Raw genomic sequence first — 23,339 nt, 5'->3', positions numbered from 1 at the left:
AAGCGGGCTCTCGCGACTTTGGGACAGACTCTACAGCCAGCTATCCCCTCCACCCATCTCCCCTTTGGCTTAGTACTCTAAGACAACGACTAATGGCCTTCTCGAATGAACCGCACCATTATTAATGTCAGCGGGATATGTGCGCCAAGATACAAAGTGCGTAGCGCTCGATTGCTGCAAATTACGCCACGTGAGAGTGCAGTAAACTAATTAATAGCGACTATTATCGATGGAACCAGTCGCCTGGAAAATTGAGAGAACCGCTAATGCGCGCACGTAATGACAGTCTACAAAAAGTGATTTTCGGAGCGCATTTTTTTTGGCGTGATCGAAAGTATGATTTATTCACTTGTGCGGCGTAGGAGAACGTGCATTGGCTAATCTTAAAGTTTGATCTTCATAGAATCCTGTCAATGTTATTACTGAAACTTGGAAATATGTAAATTACATCCCCATTTTTATTGCACAATACATTATTATGCCGGTATGATAATTTATTAATAATAATAAATTAACTCTAAGAAAAACACGTTTCATAAAATTCCAAGACAAATATGAGATACGTGTGTGTAGAGATATTTTTACAAATGTATAATCCATATTAAAAATATTAACATGGCAGATATAAAAATTATTTCTCAGGAATGTTGTTAAATAAATTGACAATATCTGTTGCTACACGTTAAACAAAGACGATAATAGACACCTTGCTCCATTGATCTCGGCTGTAGAACCGTGAGCGCAAATTTTAAACTATTCTGTAGTGTCTGCAGGATATTGAATCAATTTGCCCGCTTAATCCGATCGACGTACTCGCAATAGCGTGTGGGTAGAGTAGAGGAGGCGTAAGTACAAATTGAATCAAAACGAGACAAACACCGAAGTCAATCGACAGGCCGACTAGCACGATGCACAACAAAGCGAAATCGAGATCAAGAAATAGAGACGGATAAGTAACGACAATGCACGGAGATCATATTCGATAAATGAATACCCGTGGTTAGATATTTCGCTGTTAAATCGCGATAGCACGCTTGATAAATATGTATACGCGCAGCCGTGTCACCACATTTGTCATAAACCTATCGCTCTTTTTTTTCCTGTATAACCGCAAATCTCACTCATCGCAGTGACGCCTCAGTATACGATGATTAATTGGAGATTCTCGTCCAACACAATTTGCAGCATAAAGACGAGTGACTCGGAAACGAACGATCAAAATATGCGCGCGTAGTTTAACGCTAGGAAAGCGCAATTTTCCCACGCTGCAAGCACGGGCGAAGGGCACTAGAACTTTATCCGGAAGAAGACTGTTTTGCATAGATGCACCGTACCGTAATCGATGTCACAGCTACTTGGTACTTTCAGGTTAAACGCGTATAAATTCTTCGCTCTCATAATTGGCGCGTTAAAAGCGGGAGCTTAATTAAAAGCGACGGTAACGGCTCCTCGCTTTATCACAACGACTCGCGACGATGTCTCTTCATTAATACCACTCCAAGCTCACTTCTCTACGGGTATGATAGCGCGGCGTATCGTTCTCGTAGAATTCCGAAACGAAACGGTCGGAGAAAGCTAGAAGACGTACGAACACGCTAATGTTGAAAGACGGAATCTTGGCGTTTCGTCAAGGTGCGGTAAGAGAAAGAGCGAGAGAGAAATAGAAAGAGAGAAAGAGAGAGAGGGGGAGGGAGGAGGTGGGACGGAAGGATCGCATAAGACGGATAGGAAAAGGAAGCTGAAGACAGAGAGACAAAGGTGGGGTTATTAATGGTGGTTGCCGCGAGAACCATAAATTCCGTGTTCATACACTCGATGCGTCGCCATGACGTTTCCAGACTCTCCTTGATTACATCCTCAGACCTGACGTGCCGTTTACGAGGAACGATGAGATAGAACTCGGCGCAGCGCGAACAGCAGAAACGAGAAAAATGCTCGATGATAAGCCGCCGAAGTGGCGTGTATCCGGTCGCGCGATGCGCGGGTGGTGGCGGCGGCGGCGCGAGACAACGATTAACAAATAGAGGCGCGCTTAATAAATATTCACCAGGGGCAATCTCGGTGGGCAATCGGCACGGCTCGCTGGAAGCCCGTCGGGCGCTCGCTATCGTGAAAATTTGAATAATAATCACGCGCGCCACACGCGCATACAGAGACAGCGTAGCTAACACGCGCCACACACGACCGGCGTAACTGTCTTGCATCAATCATACGGCCGCGTCGTCGCGAGCGACGCGTAATATCTGCCATTTCGATCCATACGCTCTCCTACACTCCTCCCGGACCCACCGACTCTACCTGGCCCGCAGCTCTTTCTCCACGGTCGTCATTCCCCTTACGGAATAAGAGAATCTCATTCCATGTGTTCGATATTTCATGAAAACGTGCTCGGAAGGCCGACTACTCGGTGGAAAGAAGGAATGGGTTAGAACGGAATGGAGAATAGGGAACGGAAGACTAGGAAAGAGTCGCGACGCGCTCGGCCAAGGGATAGGTATATCGATTGAACATTCGTTCAAATATTTAATAGCTATTACCACCGATGCGCTATAGTTACACTATAGGGAAGGTCGATCGGTTGTCGTACAGTATCTGTCTCAAAATATCGAACACTATCGGCTTAGATCCAACCTATATTCACACGTTATGTCTAATAAAAAAAACACTCGAACAGATATGGGAAATACGATACATATGTACGAATATATACGCCCGCGTTAAAGTGATGAATCTTATTGGGCAGAAACCGTTCTTCGTTAAAGATCACTCATTGATTCTATTAGTTAATCAAAATTTACGTATTTTTTAACAAATTTAATCAATTTAAAGTTAAATTTTTGTTTTCCTCATTATTGCTAATTGCCAACAAATATCACTGCTATCGTTTCAATTATACAAAAGTATGAAATATTAATGTATAGAAAGATAGATCAGTAAACGAGCAATTAAAAGGATATAACGAACATATTTCATAACACATTATATTTAAATATAATAAATGGAACGTTCTGACTTAATCATTTTTAGCCTAATAATAATTTACATAATATGAAAAAAAATTCAATATTATATTATGTAAATTATTGTCATTAGACCAAAGATGACAAAATCAAATAAAAAAAAAACGTTCCATTAATTATATTTAAATACTGTATCATGAAATTATAATGCATTCGTCATATCCTTTTAATTGCTTGTTTACTGACCAAGCTTTCTGTGTTATTTTATTGTTTAGAAATAACGAGCATACATATGAGATTGTTATAAAATATTATATATTATGCTTTATAAAAAGATCAAACAAGAATTGGATTGCAGCTAATAAATCCGAAAGGAGTGCTGCGTTAATAAATATTTAAAGCTATTTAAGACGCTGTCTGTGTAACTCATTTACACAAAATAAATGTTTATAAAGTGAGAAGTATCTCAAAATCGCGGTCGTTTGCTAACGCGTACTTGTACATAGTGATTCCCACTGCTATTACGAGAAACAGAGAGAACGCGACGCGGATGGAAGCGGGTTACGATCGAAGTTGGCGCAATTCAACTCTCATCGGCGTAAAAGAGTAGCACGCCGCCGCTGCCGGGAGAGTAACGACCACTCCCGTGGGCGTGAATAACGGAAATTCGCCAGACGAGTTAGAGACGCCTCGAGGATGAAGAGGTGCTTGTTCGATCGCTTTATGGCGCTCACGGAACTCTTCCTATCTCCTGTTGCAAGGTCGAGGCGGAAACGTGTGAGCGGCACGCCACATAATCGTCGGATATTTAATCCCGTCTCGCACTCTCTCGTGGACACGTTATCTTGGCATAGAATTTCTATCGTATGCTATTTGACCATATAATTCACACATTTCCAACGTTTTTCTCATCCTAGGCACGCAAACGATTTTTGACTATTTTTTTTTCCTAACTTGTTTGCTTCGAATGTGTATCAAGCCCCCTTTTCCTCTCCCACCTTCGCTTTGCACAGTTCCAGAGAGAAAAATTGAACAACTCGTTACTGAACGCTAGGTCAAAGGGTCTCGCGCAGCCGTCTATATCGCGCGGCGAGCAATGAAAAATATATCTATGTGGATTTCTTTAAGCACGACGCTTCATATCTATTAAGAGACGTATATATTTGTTCTGCACGATTTTATATTGATTACTGAAAGGGAGCATGTAAAGTTCATAAAAACACTTTTAGCATGTGCATTAATTCATTACACATATTTCTACATCTTCATTACATATTAAAGAATGGAAAAAAACGCACAACATACAGACCATTGAAAATGTATACACAGAGAAAATGCTATAATACTTATAAAGAAATAAACTGATGGCAATTAGTTTTCTTTTCTTTTAACTAGAGTAACAAAATTAGAAGTTTCAATTTAGATTATCACAGAGAAACTGAATTACGTTTACATAAATATCATGTTAAACGTTTCTCTTAATCGCGTCTGTCGTGCTTATCTGATTAATTTAATAGGATCGTAGCAAGGTCGCTTTTCATAAGAACTCTCGCTTAACGTAGATAGCATCTTTAAAACTTGGAGCTATGGCAGGCAACCAGCTGTTCCGAGCAACAATTACGAAGAGGTGTGGCGAGTAATGAGCGGTAGGCTAAACAAAAAATGAGAGAGAAAGAATTACGATAAATTCCCGATCGCGAGAACGTATATCGTGAAATTTTCGAACGGCGTGCTTTCCTCAACACGGTGAACGGGCACGGCGCGGCTGGTCCCGGTGCAATTTTAACGAAGTGTTAGTCGCACCGTCGTGGGCTACACGCTCCAATGGTCTTACAGATAAATAGACACGTATTGACAGCGATTGTATCGCGAACGCCGTAATTGCACGTAGTCCCTAACGGTTGGAATGTCGATTAGCGAGATACTCGTATGCGTGCCAGTTGGGTAGATCTTCGGCATGTGCACGATTGTATTTCGACGTGCACGCATACGCACGATTTCGAGATGGAAAGTACAACTTTGACAATAGACAGGTCAGTTGGTAGCCGCACGTGCACGCATGCATGCGAAAGCGGGAGAGAAGCGAGGTCTCGTTCGCAGCGCGCCGAGAGGCGAAAGACGCAGGTGACGACCGGACCACCGTGCTCTGAGAGAAACAAGATTTTTTTATTCCCTTTGCATTTGCGGTCATTTGCTCACGTGTATGCGTGCTCCCTCCGAAAAAGAGGTAACATATGGGCGTATAAAATACGGAGTGAGCCCGCCGCGGAGACGGCCAGCCGTATAATCGTGTTATTCATATGTTGATCACCAAAGCTGAGAGACGACAGTGACGACACACAATTGTACTCGATTCCGAATCACAAACCGATAGAGACGATAGAGTATTCACGTAACACGAAAGCGTAACGCGAACGTGGTTTTGATTTACAACGATATATGTGAGCTTTGTGGAATTTTTATTCGTTCCTGGTTACGAAATAAATCGCTTTTCAACATTTGCGAGTCACACGTGGCCGAAAATTAGGGAATTTACGAAACGTGAGATGAAATATGTAAAAACTTGGTCGTGATCCAGTTCAGCTGCCGCTGTTTTCTGTCAAATGAAGTTACAATGACACGCTGATAATTTGCATGATGCAATTCAAGAGATTTTTCAGGGGATGAGAATATTTAAATTTCAAAATCGAAAAAGTTGGACTTATGACGGCTTTTATTATTATTTCTTGCATTGAGATAGGAAGATATTACGTAGTTACAGTAAAATAACGATTTTCAAATTCTCTATATTTTCTTAAATTACACAGGCCAACATAAATTTTGAACCAGAAACGGCAATACGTAATCCCGAAGATTGGCATATTAAAATCAATCCGTAGTCAAATTGCTCCATCATGTTAGGAATATTCTGATCTAAAGTTCCAAAACGAACTGTTTCGAGTATTTTTAGAATGTCTTGCAAACTTGACATGATGGAGACACATGTGTTATGGATTTGGTTAGGTCAATATGCCAACAATTTTTAGGATTACTAAAACTGCCATTTCTAGATCGAAAACAAAATATTTTTTGTTATTTAATTCATCAATTTTTCAATATTTATATAAAAAAGAAATATCTATATTTATTAAAAAATTTCGTATCCTTCAAAAAAAAAAAAAAAAAAAATCAACCAAGCTTTGTTTGACACTTGTAAAAGAATTGCATCAGGTGCGAGTTATGTATTGAAAAGCGAAGTCGGAGTGGGGAAATTTGTCATTTGCTCTGTACCGTTGAACCAGAGTCACATTAAAATTTCATAAACAGTACACATGGAAAGTGCACTCGCGCTTATTGGTACATGGGAACGTAAATGAAAGCGAGCATCATTTGGTCCACCCGAAAGTTCATAAATGAATCGGCGCGCATGAGTAATCGCGCGCTCGATGACCCTCCATGCAACTCGCAGAAACTTTCCTGCACCTCAATTTGTAATTTTCATAACTGTTCGACCGATCGGTCACGCTATCACGCAAAGAATGTATTTTCAGTGTCTGTTTAGGAATAATGCTTGTATTACAACGTATAAAGTAGTTTTTCTTCATACGCGATACGTATTGATTAAAAAAATTGCATCAATGCAATTTATACATAATCGCACATATTTATAGCGTTGAACATTATAAAGATGGAGCAGAATTATTGCATTTTTTGTTACAAATTATATGATAAAATCCGAATAAATTTAATTCTTAACGAAAATTTTTTTATCCGCTCGAATGTTCATTACAATTTCTTTCCGATAATGTACAATATTCCATATTTTTTTCCATGATTAAGCTTCAATATTAAATTTCTATAAAATTAAATCTCTCTACACTGGAATATTTTTCAATACATTTTCCTGCATCGTTATGTATCTTTTATTTTTAAAGCGTCGAAACCAAAAGTGCTACGATTGTTCTCTGTAACAACAAGCGCAAAATTGTAATAATTAAACTGTCAGTTTTAATGAATTAATTTCAAAAATTCACTTGAAATTTTACAGAAAAATAAGAATTATCTATTCAGGTTAAACTTTATAACCTAGATTAAAATTCCACAATTAATGTTATGCCTTAAATAAATCATTATCATTCTCAATTTAATGTGTAGAAAGTAATGCAATGATTCTTGCATGCTTTGGCAATAAACTAATAAAAATTCGGATAGGCGAATCTACTCTGATACTCAGCAATAGCCCTGCGCATCATTGTCAAACGAAACGCCCTATTATAATCCGTATTGTCAAATATATGTGGTTCGTTTACAGAGCAGTGTTTCTGCGAAATCATGCGTTTCGCGAGAGGAATAAATTAAAGTTTGCGAACTAATTTAAATGGACATCGACGATGTGTAAAAATAAAAACCGCCGCGCGTACTCGTAAATTCGCGATGCATTCCAATTGCGGGCTTCAGTTACGTAGCGATTTGCAGTCACTATGAAAAATTTCAGTAAACAAAATTATTGTGTAAAATGTTTCAACAAAATACTTGTCATTGCGTTATACCTCCGCCACTTGTGGAAGAAAAACAGAAAAATTGTAATTCTATATTTTGATGATATTAAAAAAATAATTTTTTTGATGCATTGTGAACACACACACACACACACACACACACACACACGCGTATATATTCATCATTTTTCCTATTTTATTAATTTAATTTTACTATTAAAATGATGCGTTTAGATTATCCTTGAGTAAATTCTATAATATACTAATAATTCGTTTATATATTTTTTTATGTACTATCTATATTCTATGTTTCTCTCCAGTAACTAAATTCTCTTTTACATTATCTTCGAGGGGGAATTCACAACCCAAAATTTTGTACACCAATGCCGATTTTTGGCATTGCTGTAAAACACTGCCGACATTTTTGTACACTGCCGACAATGCTTATTGTTAGTCAATGCCTACAATGCCGTCAATCCTATATTAAAATTAAGGCAATGCCATGCAATTATGAACACTACCGCGTGCCCATTATCATACGCCAATGCCTGCACAAGAATTCTAAAGCTTTCCCGAAGTATTCAAAAATTTTTGTGCTCAACCCCATGATCGACTCTGAAGTGAGCTCACCACTCCCCAACCACTGACGACAATGCCGTCAATATTATAGGTCACTGCTTACTTTTTTCGGCAGTCCACTGCCGAAATTTTGTACACCAATGCCGGCTGTGAATTTCCCCTCGATTATCTTGTTATATTGTCATTGTGTTCCGTTTCAGCAATACGGCTAAGCATCGCTAGAGAAATAAACTTAGAAAACAAGAATTAGCTTTAGGAAGGCAATAGATGTTATAAACATCAGTTTGTAACGTCACGAATGTTGAACTTATTTACGCGATGAAAACCACACGTCCTTCCGAATATCAAGCAACTGTCTTTTCGTCTCGCCATCGCACCATGCGGTTAATTAACAAACGTGGAGGGCATTACCGCGCATGTTCTCTGACTCATTAGCAACAAAGCGGAGCTTTAAACTTGTTTCCAAAACGATAAAGCTCCGCGGCTTTATAATTCTCTTAACGAGCGTATGACTAATACTCAAAATTGTCACTCCACGCGTTCACTTTTATTCTCAATGTCCAATTAATCGCGCCCGCATTTGTCGCCGTGTCGAATTATGAAGTACACATCGGAAATAAAAATTTTTCAGCGCAGATTGAATGAATTTTGAAAGTAGAAATACGTACGTTTTATAAACGGAAGTTCTATATTTATTGAACTATTAATATTTTTTTAGTTATTAGAAACGCAGAACATTTATGATCATATAAGTTATTCGATTTTTTCATTAAACAAAATAATACTGATCAAAAATTCTTTACGAACGTTCCAATTTTCCTGAATGTCGTATTATAATCTTCACAAAAAATTCCAATTTTTTTTTTAAATTCCAAGAATTTAAACAGAGCCTTTGCGTATATGACTTCATGCTTTTCACATTGTTCGTCACATAGAGTGACAAAAGGTAAAGTAACTTTAAACTACACGAATCAGTATAAAAAAAATTATATATGCAAGAAATTAAAATCTTTTTGTTAAATTTTCCATCTCGCGATGTGATTCTTGCATCATAAAACGGTAGAGGAGGGAGATGTTACATATAACTGAACCATTATTCACGAGCTCGGTGCTTTCCTCAAACTCAAAATGCAATCCTAATTAAATCCACCGCTAATTTTACATATATCAGACAATGGGGATATTGCCCTCAATGCATCTTGCGATTCGGCCGATCGATCATTTCGTTCCGCTCGCAGTTGCTCGCATTACCATCGCGGTTTGGAGAACTACATGTTTCGAGTATACATATATATATGCAGGACTAGTATCCTTACGGTATATTCAACTCCGCCAACGAAATTATGGGGATCGAAATCTCAGCGGGGCGTCTTAACTATATTAAGAGCGACTTACTTGTTAAGTACGTAGAGGCAAGTGCAACGGAAACTGCATGTTTAAGTACGTTCTTTATTCACGTATTTTGTACATGTACACAGTGGTGGTTATGAAAGTAGAGTTAGACTAAGAAAGAGAAAACAACAATTATCAATAAAAATACTAAAATTTAAATTTGTATTTTATCATATTATTTATTCCAAAGAGAGAGATAATTATTTATTCCAATTTATTCCTTCTCCATAAGAGATTAAGAAATAAATTTTCATATTATTGCTTATATTAAAATAAATGAAATAATTAACTAATATAAATGTATGAATTTTTATATAGATGACTCTTTTATTTTCATGACCTCCACTGTATAATCGAAATATTTTTTAAGATCGTGAAATTTTTCCTATGAATATAAAATTTACTCGTTTTCGTGCAAGAGTAAATAATGAACAAGCCCAACGCGATGTCCAAAATCGGAACATAAGACATTTTAAAAATGTCTGTGTTTTTAAACGTTTTAGTGACATCTTTAGATAATGTGTTTGAAAGATGTCTTAATGATGTCTTGTGTCCTGACTTTGGACGTGCGTGTTATCTGAGACGAAACTTAATGTGTCCATTTAAAATCGTTTTTCCTATCTAAACTAAAGAATTCCTTAAAATTCTTTCCTTTTTTTTTAAGAGACAATATCAACGCCTTTTTAAGATACAATATCACAAATTCGTTTTTTACACCATACATAAAATAAATTAATGCAATATTATATCTATATTCTCTACTTCTATTTCTTTACTGCACTAAATTGCAACAACGTTGGATAAGATTAATGGTGAAAAAATGGATTTTTTGAGTTCGAAGAAACTGAATTAATAAAAACTAGTTTTTTATGGTAAAAACTGTATTTTTACCAAAATACTAAAAAAAAACAAAATAAGATTTTTCATGATATTTATTGTTAAAACATATAATATACATACGTTATTTTTATATTATTTAATATTTTTGTATCCCTAACAAATAAATAAACATAAAATAGACGTTTTGTTCCAACCAACATAAACTTTGTATTTATTTCCTGTTATTGGCATTGATTTTTTCCATCATCATTTAGTCTTTGTACTACATTTCAATTGTTTACACTTATTTTTATACAGAAATCTTTTGAATAAACGTAAAATCTAAATTTTAGAACAATAGTGCAGCGTTAAATGTCGAAAAATACATATGTATATTCAAGTAAAAAAATTTTTTTAGGATCAGAATAAAAAAACCGTTTTTTTTTACTTCAAGCTTCTTTTTTTCAGTCTCTGGATAAGACAAAAAAATAAAAATCCATTTCTCATTTTTAAATGCTTTTTCCTTGTTGTTGCCCATTCCTTTTTCTAAAACCTTAAATCTTTCTATATACTTCCTCTTTCGCGCAATTTCCATATATTCGCTGCAATTTTATAGAACCCCGCGAATGTAGAGTTTTCACTGTATTTTCTACTTCGCGGTAACATGCGTGAAAGTTTTCCGGAGAAAATGTATTTTGACTGACAGGAAGTCCCTTAGCGAGCATATCGCTACATATCCTTATCATCTTAATTAGACCGACTGCATGGAAAATGTGTTTTACACAACATTATAGATGTAACAAGGCCGAGATGCAAAGATGCATTTGCAACTTTACGTCGTGTTGCTGACACGTAGTAAAGAACGAAGCAAATATGTAACGCCATACCTATATGTACTTAAGTTAAAAAAAAATAAATTGTAACGAGATGGTGAAAATTAAAATTGTTCGCACCTCATCAAAATTACATTAAATGCATATTAAAGTTCTTGTTGAAAGAAATGTTTTAAGAAATTGAACACGTAAGAAAAGCGAAAATATCGATATTCTAATATGATCGACAAGAAAGGTCAACACATTTGAATAATGGGAATGGCTATATCGGTCGAAAGCAGATATTAGTGCTCAATAATAATTTTCAATAATATGAATTAACAAATATTTACAAGATCTCCAAACTGCCGCATACTTGCCAGACTCAAAACGCAGCTTTCGAGGAGAACCTAGAAATGTTTGGAGTGATATTGTAAACGTTTGTAAATTCATGTTGAAAATTATTATTGAGTACTAAGGTCTCCCCTTCTCTGGTATAACCATTCTCGTTACTTAAAAGTGAAAATGTAACATACGATCGAACATCTTGTCCGTGGATCGGGGGTGAATAAGAACGTGCACGGAGGGAAGAGGATAAAACATGGCACGTTTGTTCTTATCTCGGGCTGGTGGCTAATGCAACGAAATAATGAATCAGAGGATTATCTACGCTCGTAGGGCGTGCCACGTGAGGGCTGCGAGTTTTCAGCATTATCATCGTCTCAGATACCCTCCCCACCTCTGTGTCTGGCACACCTGAGTGCCCGTCTGATAATTCACTCGATAATTCGAGTATCATTGTCGAGGCTAATCGCGATGCGTATCGTAATGTATTAAAGACGACGCGCGCTCGTCGACGTGGGTAACGTGGGGAAAGTGGAAGGAAATTATGCTCGCGACACATCGCTGACGACGTATCACGAACAGCAGATAGCACTGTCGTTCAACTCGGAATTAATTAGCAATTTAATTTACAACGCGTAACGTTATCTATTTGTGCCGTCGTTGTTAAGGGATACGAAGAATATAAGCCCCCTTTCCCCCCCAGACCAGAATACCAAAAAACGTTGTGTACATTTCTATGTGCATATTTTAATTTTTTAAATATGTATCATTCGAACGACATTCGTTTCACCACGTACAGTAAACAGCTGTATTATTCCCGTGCCATAATATGCAATTTAATTTACATAATAATTCATGTTGTATGCTTTAGACTTGTATTATAAACTTGATACTCGTACATAATAATAACATTCGTGCACACGTATCACGTGTTTGTATAAAATGAACTATTCCAGAGCCTTTTACTGATTTTACTTATTACGATCATTATTACTTATTACTATGATCAAATTACTCCCGTTTTCGAAGTTAAATGGTGAAAGTTCGCGAATTTGTTATTTCGGCAAAAGAAAAATCGAACTGGTTTTGTCGTTTCAAACGAAACGTGAATTGTAGCCGGAAATTATAGTTGATTAATTTAGTAATATTTTTCATTTTATCAATATTGTATCAGGCAAGGTTTTTTTTGCAAGTTTCTTTCATTTTTGTTAGCTCGACTTTTTCGACTTGAGATCGCTGTCTACTCACAACGTCAGGATCGTTGAACGTTTTTCGAACTACAATTTCAACTCATACGATATTCCTCGATGTGTATATTCTCTCGCGGCAAACTGTGTAAGCGAGTTTCCCAGCAAAGTAAATTGACTTACCGGTGTGGTGTAGGGTTGGCAGGCCAGCCTGATGCCGTCGTGTCTCAGCTTTTCCTGCAGCAGCATCCTCAATTGCATCCTGGGAATTCTCACCAGCTCGGCCTTGCCCTCCTCGTACTCGTCCGCGAACTTGGTCAGTTCCTGACCGCCGCTGGAGGAGCTGGCCGTGGGCGACGCTCGCTGCGTCTCCTTGTCGCTGGGCGGCCTGTCGGACGACGTCCTCGAGGACTTGGAGCTGACGTTGTCGCAGCTGTTGTCGACGGTCTCCTCCAGCGTGAAGTACACGCTCGCGGCACCCTCCTCGCGCAGGGTCTTGACCGATTGCAGCAGGCGCGCGCGGTGCTTCTGATTGAAGACGCCGATCGCGTCGAGATCCGGATCACCGATCTGTTTACAGATCTCAAGGTCGTCGTAGCCGTTGTCGATGAACGACTCGGAGTACTGGCCGAGATGGAGCGACCGCAGCCACTCGACCACGATATTGCTCGCCATGGTCATCTTGGCGACGGCGACGGCGACGGCGGCGGCGGCGGCGGCGGCGGTGGTGGTACGCTGTCACGTGCCACCAACCCGACGATCGACTACGGCCCCGACGTTCGTACGCCGCCTCCCCTCAAAACCGCGTCCTTCCTCCTCGTCGGTCGCTCCACCGACGACGACGACGATTCCGCTGCGCTTCGCTTCGATCCCGCTTTATTATCCGCTGCGCTCCGTGCACTCGGCGCCGGCTACTACCATCCCGCGAGGCCGCCCTCCAAACGACGACGATGTAACGTCCATCGAGGCGCGCGCGCGAGTCGATCAGTCCAGGGTAGAGATTCGCTCGATTCGCCGGCAAGAAAATCGTCGAGCCCGTCTCGTTCTAGCGCGACATTCTCCTCTCTTGACGATCGGCGGCGGTATTAACGAGATTCGTCTCGCCGAAACACGCGGAGCGTCGAAACGGGGAAAGGAGGAGTTTGCGGCGGTCACGTTCGCCGCTTGACATGTACCGCTCTTCGGCTCATCGCGAAATACACAGACTCCGCGCGCCTCTCGTCAGTCTCCGATTCTCGCGGAAAGACGCTCCACAGGCTTGGAGCAGCGTTGCGAGGCAAAAAAAAGCCGAAGGGGGCGAAGTGTCGACCCCGTCGGATCTCGTTCTACCTCGCGAGAAGCACAAACGGGAAAAGATTTAGAGGGAGATCACGCACTCACACACGCGAGAGTCAGTTCACAGTGCACATACGGCAGCAGCTCCGTGTGTATATCTCGATAAATTCCGTCACTTCTTGCTCCTTTTTGCGCGCCGCGCTCTTCGACGAAATCTAATCCGGCACGCCGCTACGGTCGTCGACGACGGCGACGACGACGACGACGACGACGACGAGGACTCTGTTTTTTCCCCGAGCGAGCGAGCGGCTGTTTACGTGCGCGCGCGCGCGCGCGCGCGTGCGAGCTGACCTTGGAATTAGGACAGGAACGTTGAAACTGATCGCGGAACGCGTTTATATCCACGTCGCACTTATCGTGGACAAAGTGAGGCAAACCGGAGGCGATCTCGTGCGCCGTTCCGACGGAGACAAATCCAAGAGAGACCACTCGCGAAAGTCCCGGGTAAGATCCGTCCGTTGTAGAATCCGATGCTCTCGTTCGATGGAAGACGATCGTGAGAATCGATTGAGATCTCGGACGTCGATATATCGAAGACGGACGGCGTAGTCGCCGGCCGGGTCCTTCCGTCGAAAGCGCGAGAAAGTTGGCAACGCCGGTAGTGAGCGAACCCTCCGCTACGCTTTCCGTTGCGACGACTTTGAAACTTGCGCCGTCGGTCACTTGGGGTTTCGTCCGCGCGATAAACGAACGAGTTGTTGTCTCCTCTACGGCTTCACTCGTCTCCGACGAGGGTCACGCGCACAAAAATCAAGGTCGGAACGCGCTCGCCCGTCGGCAAATCTCTTCGGAAATTGCGGCTTCTTTCCCCCTTAGCGGTGGAACACCTCGTGCAGTCACTCGCGACGGTCACGGTCGGCTATTCCACGCGTTGAAGTTTCCCCCTTTACGCACACAGACACACGAACGGATCGAAACGCGAACTTGGGCGAACGATCGTCCGGCCGAACGCGATCGAAGGATTTCGAGGGGCCGAAAAATGCGGCAACGAACGACGAGGGTCCGTTGGTATCCCTGACGCGCGACTTGCTCGACCGGCTCGGCCCGGTCCGCGTGCGAAATCGAATAAATGACGACGACAACAGCGGCGGCGGCGGCGGCGGCGACGATGACGACGATGACAGCGATGATAACGACAACGGGGTGAACGTGCCCGGTGATCTTCGCGATGAGCGCGCGTCGCTCATAGTCAGAACGAGGAAGACGTCATCGTCGTGGCTCGACGGAACGCGCGAAACGACACACTACTGCACGACACTACCGCGACGCGGCACACGGCTCGACTGACACGAGACACCCACCAGAGGGAGCCCCACTCGTCTACTCTTCGCGAACTGCCTTCTCCCACTCCGCCACCACTACCACCGCCGCCGCTGCCGCCGCTGCCGCCGTCGCCGTCGCCGTCGCCGTCGTCGTCGTCGTCGAGTCTCGTTCTCTCCCCACCTGCAGGACTTCTTGATCCCCCACTCGTTCCGCAAATGCAACGTGCAATTTCAGCCGGCGTGAACGCCGGCGACTACGTCAGGATGCAACAGCCGCCGGGGTGGATCGGTCTCGTTTGCGACAGCGTGGATGCGAGATCCCAGGTGAGGAAAATTCGGCTGTTCGCTCCGAGAATCTTCGAGCGAAAATTTGAGAATTTGTGAATTTCGTTGAAACTTCGAGCTCTCCCCTTAAACCCTGAATGAGAAGACTCCGCGCTTGTAAAGATTCTATCTTACTCCGCCAGGATTCGCTTCTAACCTCACTTTAGACGATTTATGAATCCGCGTCAGATATTTCAAGACAAAATTCTATTTATTATTTTAAATTCAATTTATTTGAATATACGTATTCAAATATATAACTCAATTATGTGTATATTCTGAAATTTTTAATACTTTCTATGTATGTTACGCGACATATAAAATTAACAATAATTATGCAAGAAACGTCCAACAAAAATATAATTTTTTAATTATTGTAATCAGTGGGTAGTCCGCATTTCACATTTTCCTACATTAAACAAAAAAATATAAGCCTAATTTAGAGTTTAAAATTAATAAAAAACGGTTTTTATTTTTATTTTTAAATTACATTAATTTACATTTTTTCTCCAAATAAATTTTATGTGAGTTGAATGTTTCTGACATAATTATGGTCAATTATTAACAACATTCGATATTCAATTTTTTACCATGAATTATATATAATTTAAACTTTACATTTAACAATACTGCAGTTCTCGTTAATATTTGAGAAAGATGCATACTTTAACGGAAGAAAATATCTTCTAATACTATTATCTGAATGAGAATATTTTATAATATAAAATTTTCTATTTTGGAGCATATTAACTTTCCACGGACCAATTTTATTTGAGATCCACATAATTTTCCCATGTTACCAATTCTACCTCAAATATCAATATGTACAAAAGAAGTAATACACGTTTTAGGTCATATAAATATACAATCGTATTCCTAAATGGGATACAGTATACCAGAATTTTTTTAAACTTTTTATAGTCCAAAACCCTTTGAAAAATAGAATCGTTTATCAGTGACCCACTTCTGACTAAGCAGTGAAAAGCAGGTTGGTCTGCGGAGAGTTAATTAAATGAGAACATAATTAAAAGAGAACATTGCTTCAAAATTTGATTAAAATTCCGAGTATTGTATTTTATTAGATTTCGACTTCAACTTTCGCGCGAGGAAGATCAAATTAAAGAATAAATTTTAATACAGACAGCGACGAAATCCGCTTATCGCTATTGGTTTTCGTATTAAACTGACAACGGTTTCTTGAATTCGCGCGAAAAAGACATGGAAAAGAGAAACGGAAAAAGTTTACTCTCGCCTGTCTTCATAACGTCCATTGCGTGATCGTTCAGAAAACACCGTGGTCATTGAATAAGAGTTAGTATCGATGATTATCTGCGACAATCGTAATCAATTTCTTTGTCAGAACGACATTTATAAATGAACGGATAACGGCAATGGTACAAGGCCTGTGACCCATGAGGCCAATAATCTGCACTGCTGCCAGTCAAACAACCGGCACGTTCAGCTCTCTATGTGCTATTATATCACGCTCGAATGAAACTGGACTGCGCCGCGCAGTGAATGCGATAGAAACGGCAATAGTTCGAGGGTCACATGGATAGCCACTTCTTCCCTTTTTCCAAGCAAGAGTCGAGTAGAGCGTCCGTCAAAGGGCGGTTTCCCTCGAAAATAATGATACGTAAGATGACCCTAAAGTACAATCAAATATTGGAAAGTAAAAGTGCGTAAAATGATATTATTCATTAATTGAAAGCTCGCGCAATTAAAAGTAGAAGTACAAGTTAAAACCTTTACACGAATTTTGTTAAATTCAAATAAAATTTCAATATATTTCATCCGAGTAAAATTTTAGTATAATCTTTTTTTTTTGTAATAGATACAATAAAATTTTATTTGATAGAATGTTCTAAAGAAATATTTGGATTAATTATTATAGGAGCAGTACTACTTTTACATATACGTTCTACTTTTTCCTCCATAATCTCTTTAACGTTTCGTTGATTAACTATTAACATATTGAATTAATTTATACTAATAAAATCTAAATTATTATTTTTTTAATTATATTTTAATAAATGAATGCTTTTATTTATAAACAAATTAAAACAAAAAAAGTGATTTTTTTTAATTTACTGGGGTACGTGAACTAATAAAGTTAAAAGGTTGTTTAAATATTAAGCTTTATTTAAATATTAAGCTTTATTTAAATATTAAGCTTTATTTAAATATTAAGCACGCTTTAATTTGTAATGTATAAAATATTTGTTGAGAATTTTTTACGTACTTGTTTAAAAAAAGTCTTAAATATGTAAAAATATTGAAAGTGTTTTTTAGAAAAAATTTATTGCGTATGAATAATAACACATTTTTTAAAAAACTACTTTTACGGTAATAATAACAATTCTAACAGTAGTAATTTGATTCGAAATAAAAAAAGTGAATAAAAAGTTCAGTTTGACGGATAAAATATTTTAAAATATCTTTTCTATAGTTATACAACATTGAATATTTTTCTGCAAGTTCCAATCTTTTTAGATCTTATCCTAATTTTATATCAAATTAATTTTAAAAATTAAAGATGACGTATTCGATGCAGTTAGAGATTTATTTAGTTTAAATTAAGTTCCTAAAATCTTTTTTGTATCATCAGTTGCACACACATATAGTACAATAAAATTTTAAAAATTCAAAATATTAATCTTTTGTTCAACATGCAATGTTTTCTTATGCAACGCAGATAAAAACAATCGTTTTCCAACATTTTATTCTAAATGATTTTAAAACTTTTTCTTTAATAGCGAATTTGATTGATCGCACATTAAATACAAATCGATATGTAAAGATACATGACGTAAGTTACTTTTACACTTTGGTTAGATAAGTGTACAGCAGCTTTAATGTGCACCAGTGCATTAGTGCAGTCCAATCGAATTCGCCATGAGATATATATATATATATATATTTGTACATAAAAAACAAAACATCAAAATACATATAAAGAGCTCAATCAAGCTCGACCTTAGATTTATAAGATAAGAAATGCTTCAGAAAATATAAGTAAAAATGATTATAAATGTAAAAGATTTGCCTGCTAGATTGGATTCGTTATTTTAAATTTCTAAAGTTTAACTTAAAATTTATAATCAACGAATAAAAAAAGAAACACATGAATACAAATTTTAATAAAAATCCGAATAGTAAAAAAATGCCCCCTGTAAGATTAATGGAGAATAAAAAATAATTATTAATAATCTTTATTATTAATAATTAATGTTTTGATTATCGGTGTTATTTACGCATTGAATAAATTATTACGATTATTATTAAAACTATTTTGTAAAATCATTTTAATATTATTTGTTATTTTATAGAAAATATAACTTATAAAATACATCCTCACCTTTTTGTTGCATGTGGTATTTAATCAAACAAACAACAGTATCCTTAATCACGTATATTTGTTTCACTGAAAATATACAGCGTATTTTTAATTGTTTTCCGCGTAAAACACCTGCCTCGTTCGCTTTTTGAGAAATGCGAACACGAAATCGAAGCACTACTCTTGGGAAATCTCTATTAAATGACAATGCTAGTCGTGCGGAGCTTGCGGACGATGATCGCCGATATATGCGTGAGGTCCGAATTAATTGAATGATCGGCATGGACGTACCCATCCTGGTATGACGGCAAAGCAGGGAGTGACAAGTAGCTCTCAATAACGTGATATGACATCGCGTGTCGTGGACAGGAAGGACCCTTTCAATGCAACCCTCGCTATTTCCTCGCTTTGGTCGAGTAATTTGCTTTCGGAGCAGAGGGATGAGATCAGAAGACGGGTCACCTGTCAATATATTAACTCGTTTCCGCAATACTGCGGATTATTATGAAACGGCGAAATAAAGCTTCCATCGTTCACGGACTGTTTCAGATGTGCCAAATATTTATAAAACGTACAACAAATTCCAACGGTATCCAGATATTCCTGTTTATACGGGATAAATGATATTATCAAGGTCTCTTTGAGTTCGTTATTGATGTCAAATGGCACGATGGACTCCATTAAAATATTCTGCATCAACGAAATTTCGCGCGACTACGATGTATGCATATGCGCGTGTGGAAGCTCGGATGAATTATCATAATTCACAGATATTTTAATAACTTGCCAGATGGTATGATCGCACGAGAATATTTTTGAAGAAAATTAAAACATTGTGACAACGCGTACCGTGTATCAGAGAAAGAAAGAGAGAATCAGAGAGAGAGAGAAAGAGAGAGAGAGAGAGAGAGAGAAAGATTACAATAACATTTTATTAACGTACTTACTAAATGTCGCTTTTATGATTTGTATGAATAAATATCCAAGTAACATATAAATCAAATCATTATATTAATAGTCATTAACAGATCATTAATTTTACGAATAAAGGGGTATGGAAGATTAGCATTCCGACGATTGTCTGCTGAATATGATAAAGCATGTCCTCCCAGGATGGTTACCGCATACAGAACAGGATAAACGTAGGGTCCTGCCGGATTCGAGTTAGATACTCGGCTTATCTTTAATCGGTGTGTCGACATGACGCCAGCAAGAATTTGCAATTTGCTGGTGTACGTAGATCGATAAAGGATCGAGAATATTAAATAAATTCTCGAGTTTGGAAATGGCGACTAATAAAAGATTCGAATACTAACGTCAATTTGTTGCTCAAACCACAAAGGAAAAGATCCGCATAGAGTGCCCTCAAAATTAATTCTGGCTTATTCGTCCTTTTTACGAAAGGAGAAGCAGTGAATCACCTTGTCGGCGGCACGATTTTCAGCGGTCCTGTAACGTATAAATTCTAATCGATAATCTGGCTGGCGTTTAATCCTGTAACTTTTATACATATACGCCGTTTCATTGTTTACGAGTCCAGCGATGGCATGTTTACGGTGTGCTTTACCGTTTCAAAACAACCAATAAAACGGCACTTTACGTTCGCTTCGTCGCCACGCCGCGCGCCGTATCGACGGCCGAGCGTAGCCTACGACGCTGCAACCAGAACTGCGGCTTCGCGCCATCGTTGCATCCGCGCGCGGCTATCGTCGGTGTGTCTAAGGTCGACGTCGCGATAAAAAGTCACCTGGGGGCCGAGATGCTCAAAAATATCGACGTTAACTACCGATTCGTTTGACTGTGAATCCTGTGGAGGAGAAAAACGCTGCGTCCGATGCTGCGAAATGGCGATCGTAAATAGCGAGTTCGCGCCCCGACATAAAATCCCCGGACAAGCCCGGGCGAGCTTAAGGCAGACAACCGTTTCTAGAAAAAAAAGAAAACACAGCAGAACGCACATAGCTTTATAAGCGTTATGCGCATATATCAGTCGCGTTAACTACCCCGATATAAAATTCGAGGAAAGAGATTTTGACACAAACTTTTCTCCCTTTTTCGCACGACGACGTTGGTCGGCGATCGTCCGGGTAGATTACGGTATTGTAATTAAATAAACGAAGCTCCTCATATTTCAAGCTGATTTATCGCCGCTAGACGAGTCATTTTCAACCTGTGTCATTAACACATTAACGGCGCGCGGTTGCGACATCGCGACAACAATTTTTCGTCTTCGTTCTGCTACATTACGCGACTCGCGCTCCAAAGCCTGAACGGTGTGCGATTTATCGTTCCGCCGATATTTTATCCAAAAATAAAGGATACGTCTGCGACGCCAACGAGTCCGGCGGTCTCTCTCGTCGCTTTTCCACGAATAATTTCGTGACGTTTATCGTTCAAGGCTGCGCTCGTAAACAGCGACGCGACGCGGCATTCTTTCTATCGAGTGTGTCTCCAAGAGTGTGCACGTATCTAAGAAGCGTACTATGAAGCGCGGTCCATGAAAAGAATTTCCGCGCTCTGGGATACATTTAATGATAGATCGTAAAGGGCGAGCCGTAAATGATAATGATAGCGGGACCATTTCTGCGAGAACATTACTTGCTGCAAATATCTCGGCGGCCCGTAATACGAGACTAATTTCTGTTTTTCCCGGTGCACGCCTTACGTAGCGCGAGGGAGTGTTGCGAGAGATGCCTTGGAATCTGCGTAATTAAGCGAGGGTCTCGCGAATAAATTTACATCGTCTGTAAATCCTTCACATTAGATAAATGCTCACAATTAGCTCCGCTCCTGCTGCGCCCTGCGCGCATTTCGGATTCGCGAAGGCTGTGCCGTTTTTGGTAATTAAATAATGTTGCAGCTGTTATAATTGCGCGCTAGCAGGTATTCGTTTATTGTCTATGATTTACTCATATCTGTTAATTATTACTTAAATAATCAAATATGCACGTGTGCTAATGATGAATCCGTGGTAATTAACTAGCTGACAAGTTCCATATAAATTAGATCATTCTTCTAACACAGTTTTTGTTTATTGTTCGGACAAAATAATTTTTATAGAAAAAAACATGAAAAAATGATAACATTAACAAGAACATTTATTATATTATTATTAGACATAAAACCTTCTTACGAAAAAGAATCGGGGCTAATTAATGAGTAAGAATAAGATGTAGGTTTAAAATAAATTTATTCACAACGGTTCTTAATATCTAATAATGTTTTGTGTGAAATTTTTTATAATTTTTAGCTCATGCAAATTTATGTGCGACGAATATTCATTAGACACAATCCTAATCTGAAGCCGGGGAATACATAATATTACAAATTAAATTGACAAGCACTTTAATATTGATACTAATGCGCATCTTAAAACACTGTAAAAAATTTATTGCAAAAGATATAATAATACTAACCAGAATTTAATTCTGGACCTCCGTACATTATGTGATGGATATTGCATTCTAGTTATGGTGCTATTTTTTGCAATAGATTCATATAGTTTACGATGCATATTAGCATCAGTATTATTAAATTGCTTGTCAGTTTAATTCGTGATATTACGTATCTCGGCTTCAGTTTAGGTCTGTATTTTAAAACAAATATGTATTATAAATACTCAGCGCGCAGTTTGCATAAACTGGAAAAATTTTTTAAATTTACGCAAAAATGATTATTAAATTGCAAAAATTGAAAATAGCTCTCTCATCTTTATGTTTGACATTTTTATTGATCGAATTTTACTTAATATTTTATTAAATTTATTTTTACAAATATTAAAGAGGAGAAACGTTTCGATTTATTTAATCTTCATTAACAGTTATAATGAACAAATTAATAGATCTGAGATCATTGGCGATGTTACTGGTTTAAACCAATCTATATATCAAACTGAAAAAAAAAATTTGTTGAAAAACCAAAATATTTAGTTTGATGCATGGAACTAAATATTGAGTTCGTTTAATTTTTAATTGAGTCTTGATTAAAAAATTTGCACAGTTGAATGAATCGTTTTTTTGCAATTAAATAACTATTGAATCAATCGAACGTTTAGTTGATCATATCGAACTAAAATTTTAGCTTTTTAACAAATTCTTATTTGTAGTGCATTATTATTGTTTAATATACGTGACAGCTGGCGGTGAGGATTAAATAAATTGATGCGTTCCATTACTTTTAATTTGTAAAAATTAATTTATTTTGAATTCACATTTTCTTCTTGCTCGTGAATTGGCTTGATTCTTTTTTTATACTGTTTTGCAAATACGACCGTTATTTCTTTACTTATATAAAACTCAACTTTCTACGTGTCGTACATTCAAATTTTTTAAACATAAAAATTTAAAGCGACTATTAACATATCAGGTTTTAACATCAGTATGTAGATTTCGTGTTTTTGCATATAAGTTTGCAATAGTATTATATAAAATCTCTCTGTGCTGAGTTACTTTACTAGAAAATTGTAACAGAGAGATTTTAGAGTGATATCAGCAACGGCGGTTTAACGAC

The 23,339-nt window shown here is 38.4% G+C and overlaps 1 protein-coding gene across 4 annotated transcripts in view; it reads right to left on the bottom strand.

The window, feature by feature from the left end:
- LOC105193913 (SAM and SH3 domain-containing protein 1) overlaps positions 1 to 15,218 on the bottom strand; it is a 324,915-nt gene extending 309,697 nt beyond the window's left edge. For 2 of the 4 annotated variants that reach the window (XM_026130583.2, XM_026130586.2), the window contains exon 1: positions 12,756 to 15,218. In XM_026130583.2, the coding sequence (XP_025986368.1) occupies positions 12,756 to 13,253 (498 nt within the window). In that variant the 5' untranslated portion in view covers positions 13,254 to 15,218. The remainder of the gene's footprint in view (positions 1 to 12,755) is intronic. The other 2 variants (XM_026130584.2, XM_026130585.2) reach the window with 1 other exon arrangement.
- Between the last annotated feature and the right edge of the window lie 8,121 nt (positions 15,219 to 23,339).

This window comes from Solenopsis invicta, chromosome 6 (genome assembly GCF_016802725.1).
Source record: "Solenopsis invicta isolate M01_SB chromosome 6, UNIL_Sinv_3.0, whole genome shotgun sequence".
Taxonomy (NCBI): Eukaryota; Metazoa; Arthropoda; class Insecta; order Hymenoptera; family Formicidae; genus Solenopsis; species Solenopsis invicta.
This window is presented reverse-complemented; position numbering and strand designations above follow the sequence as displayed.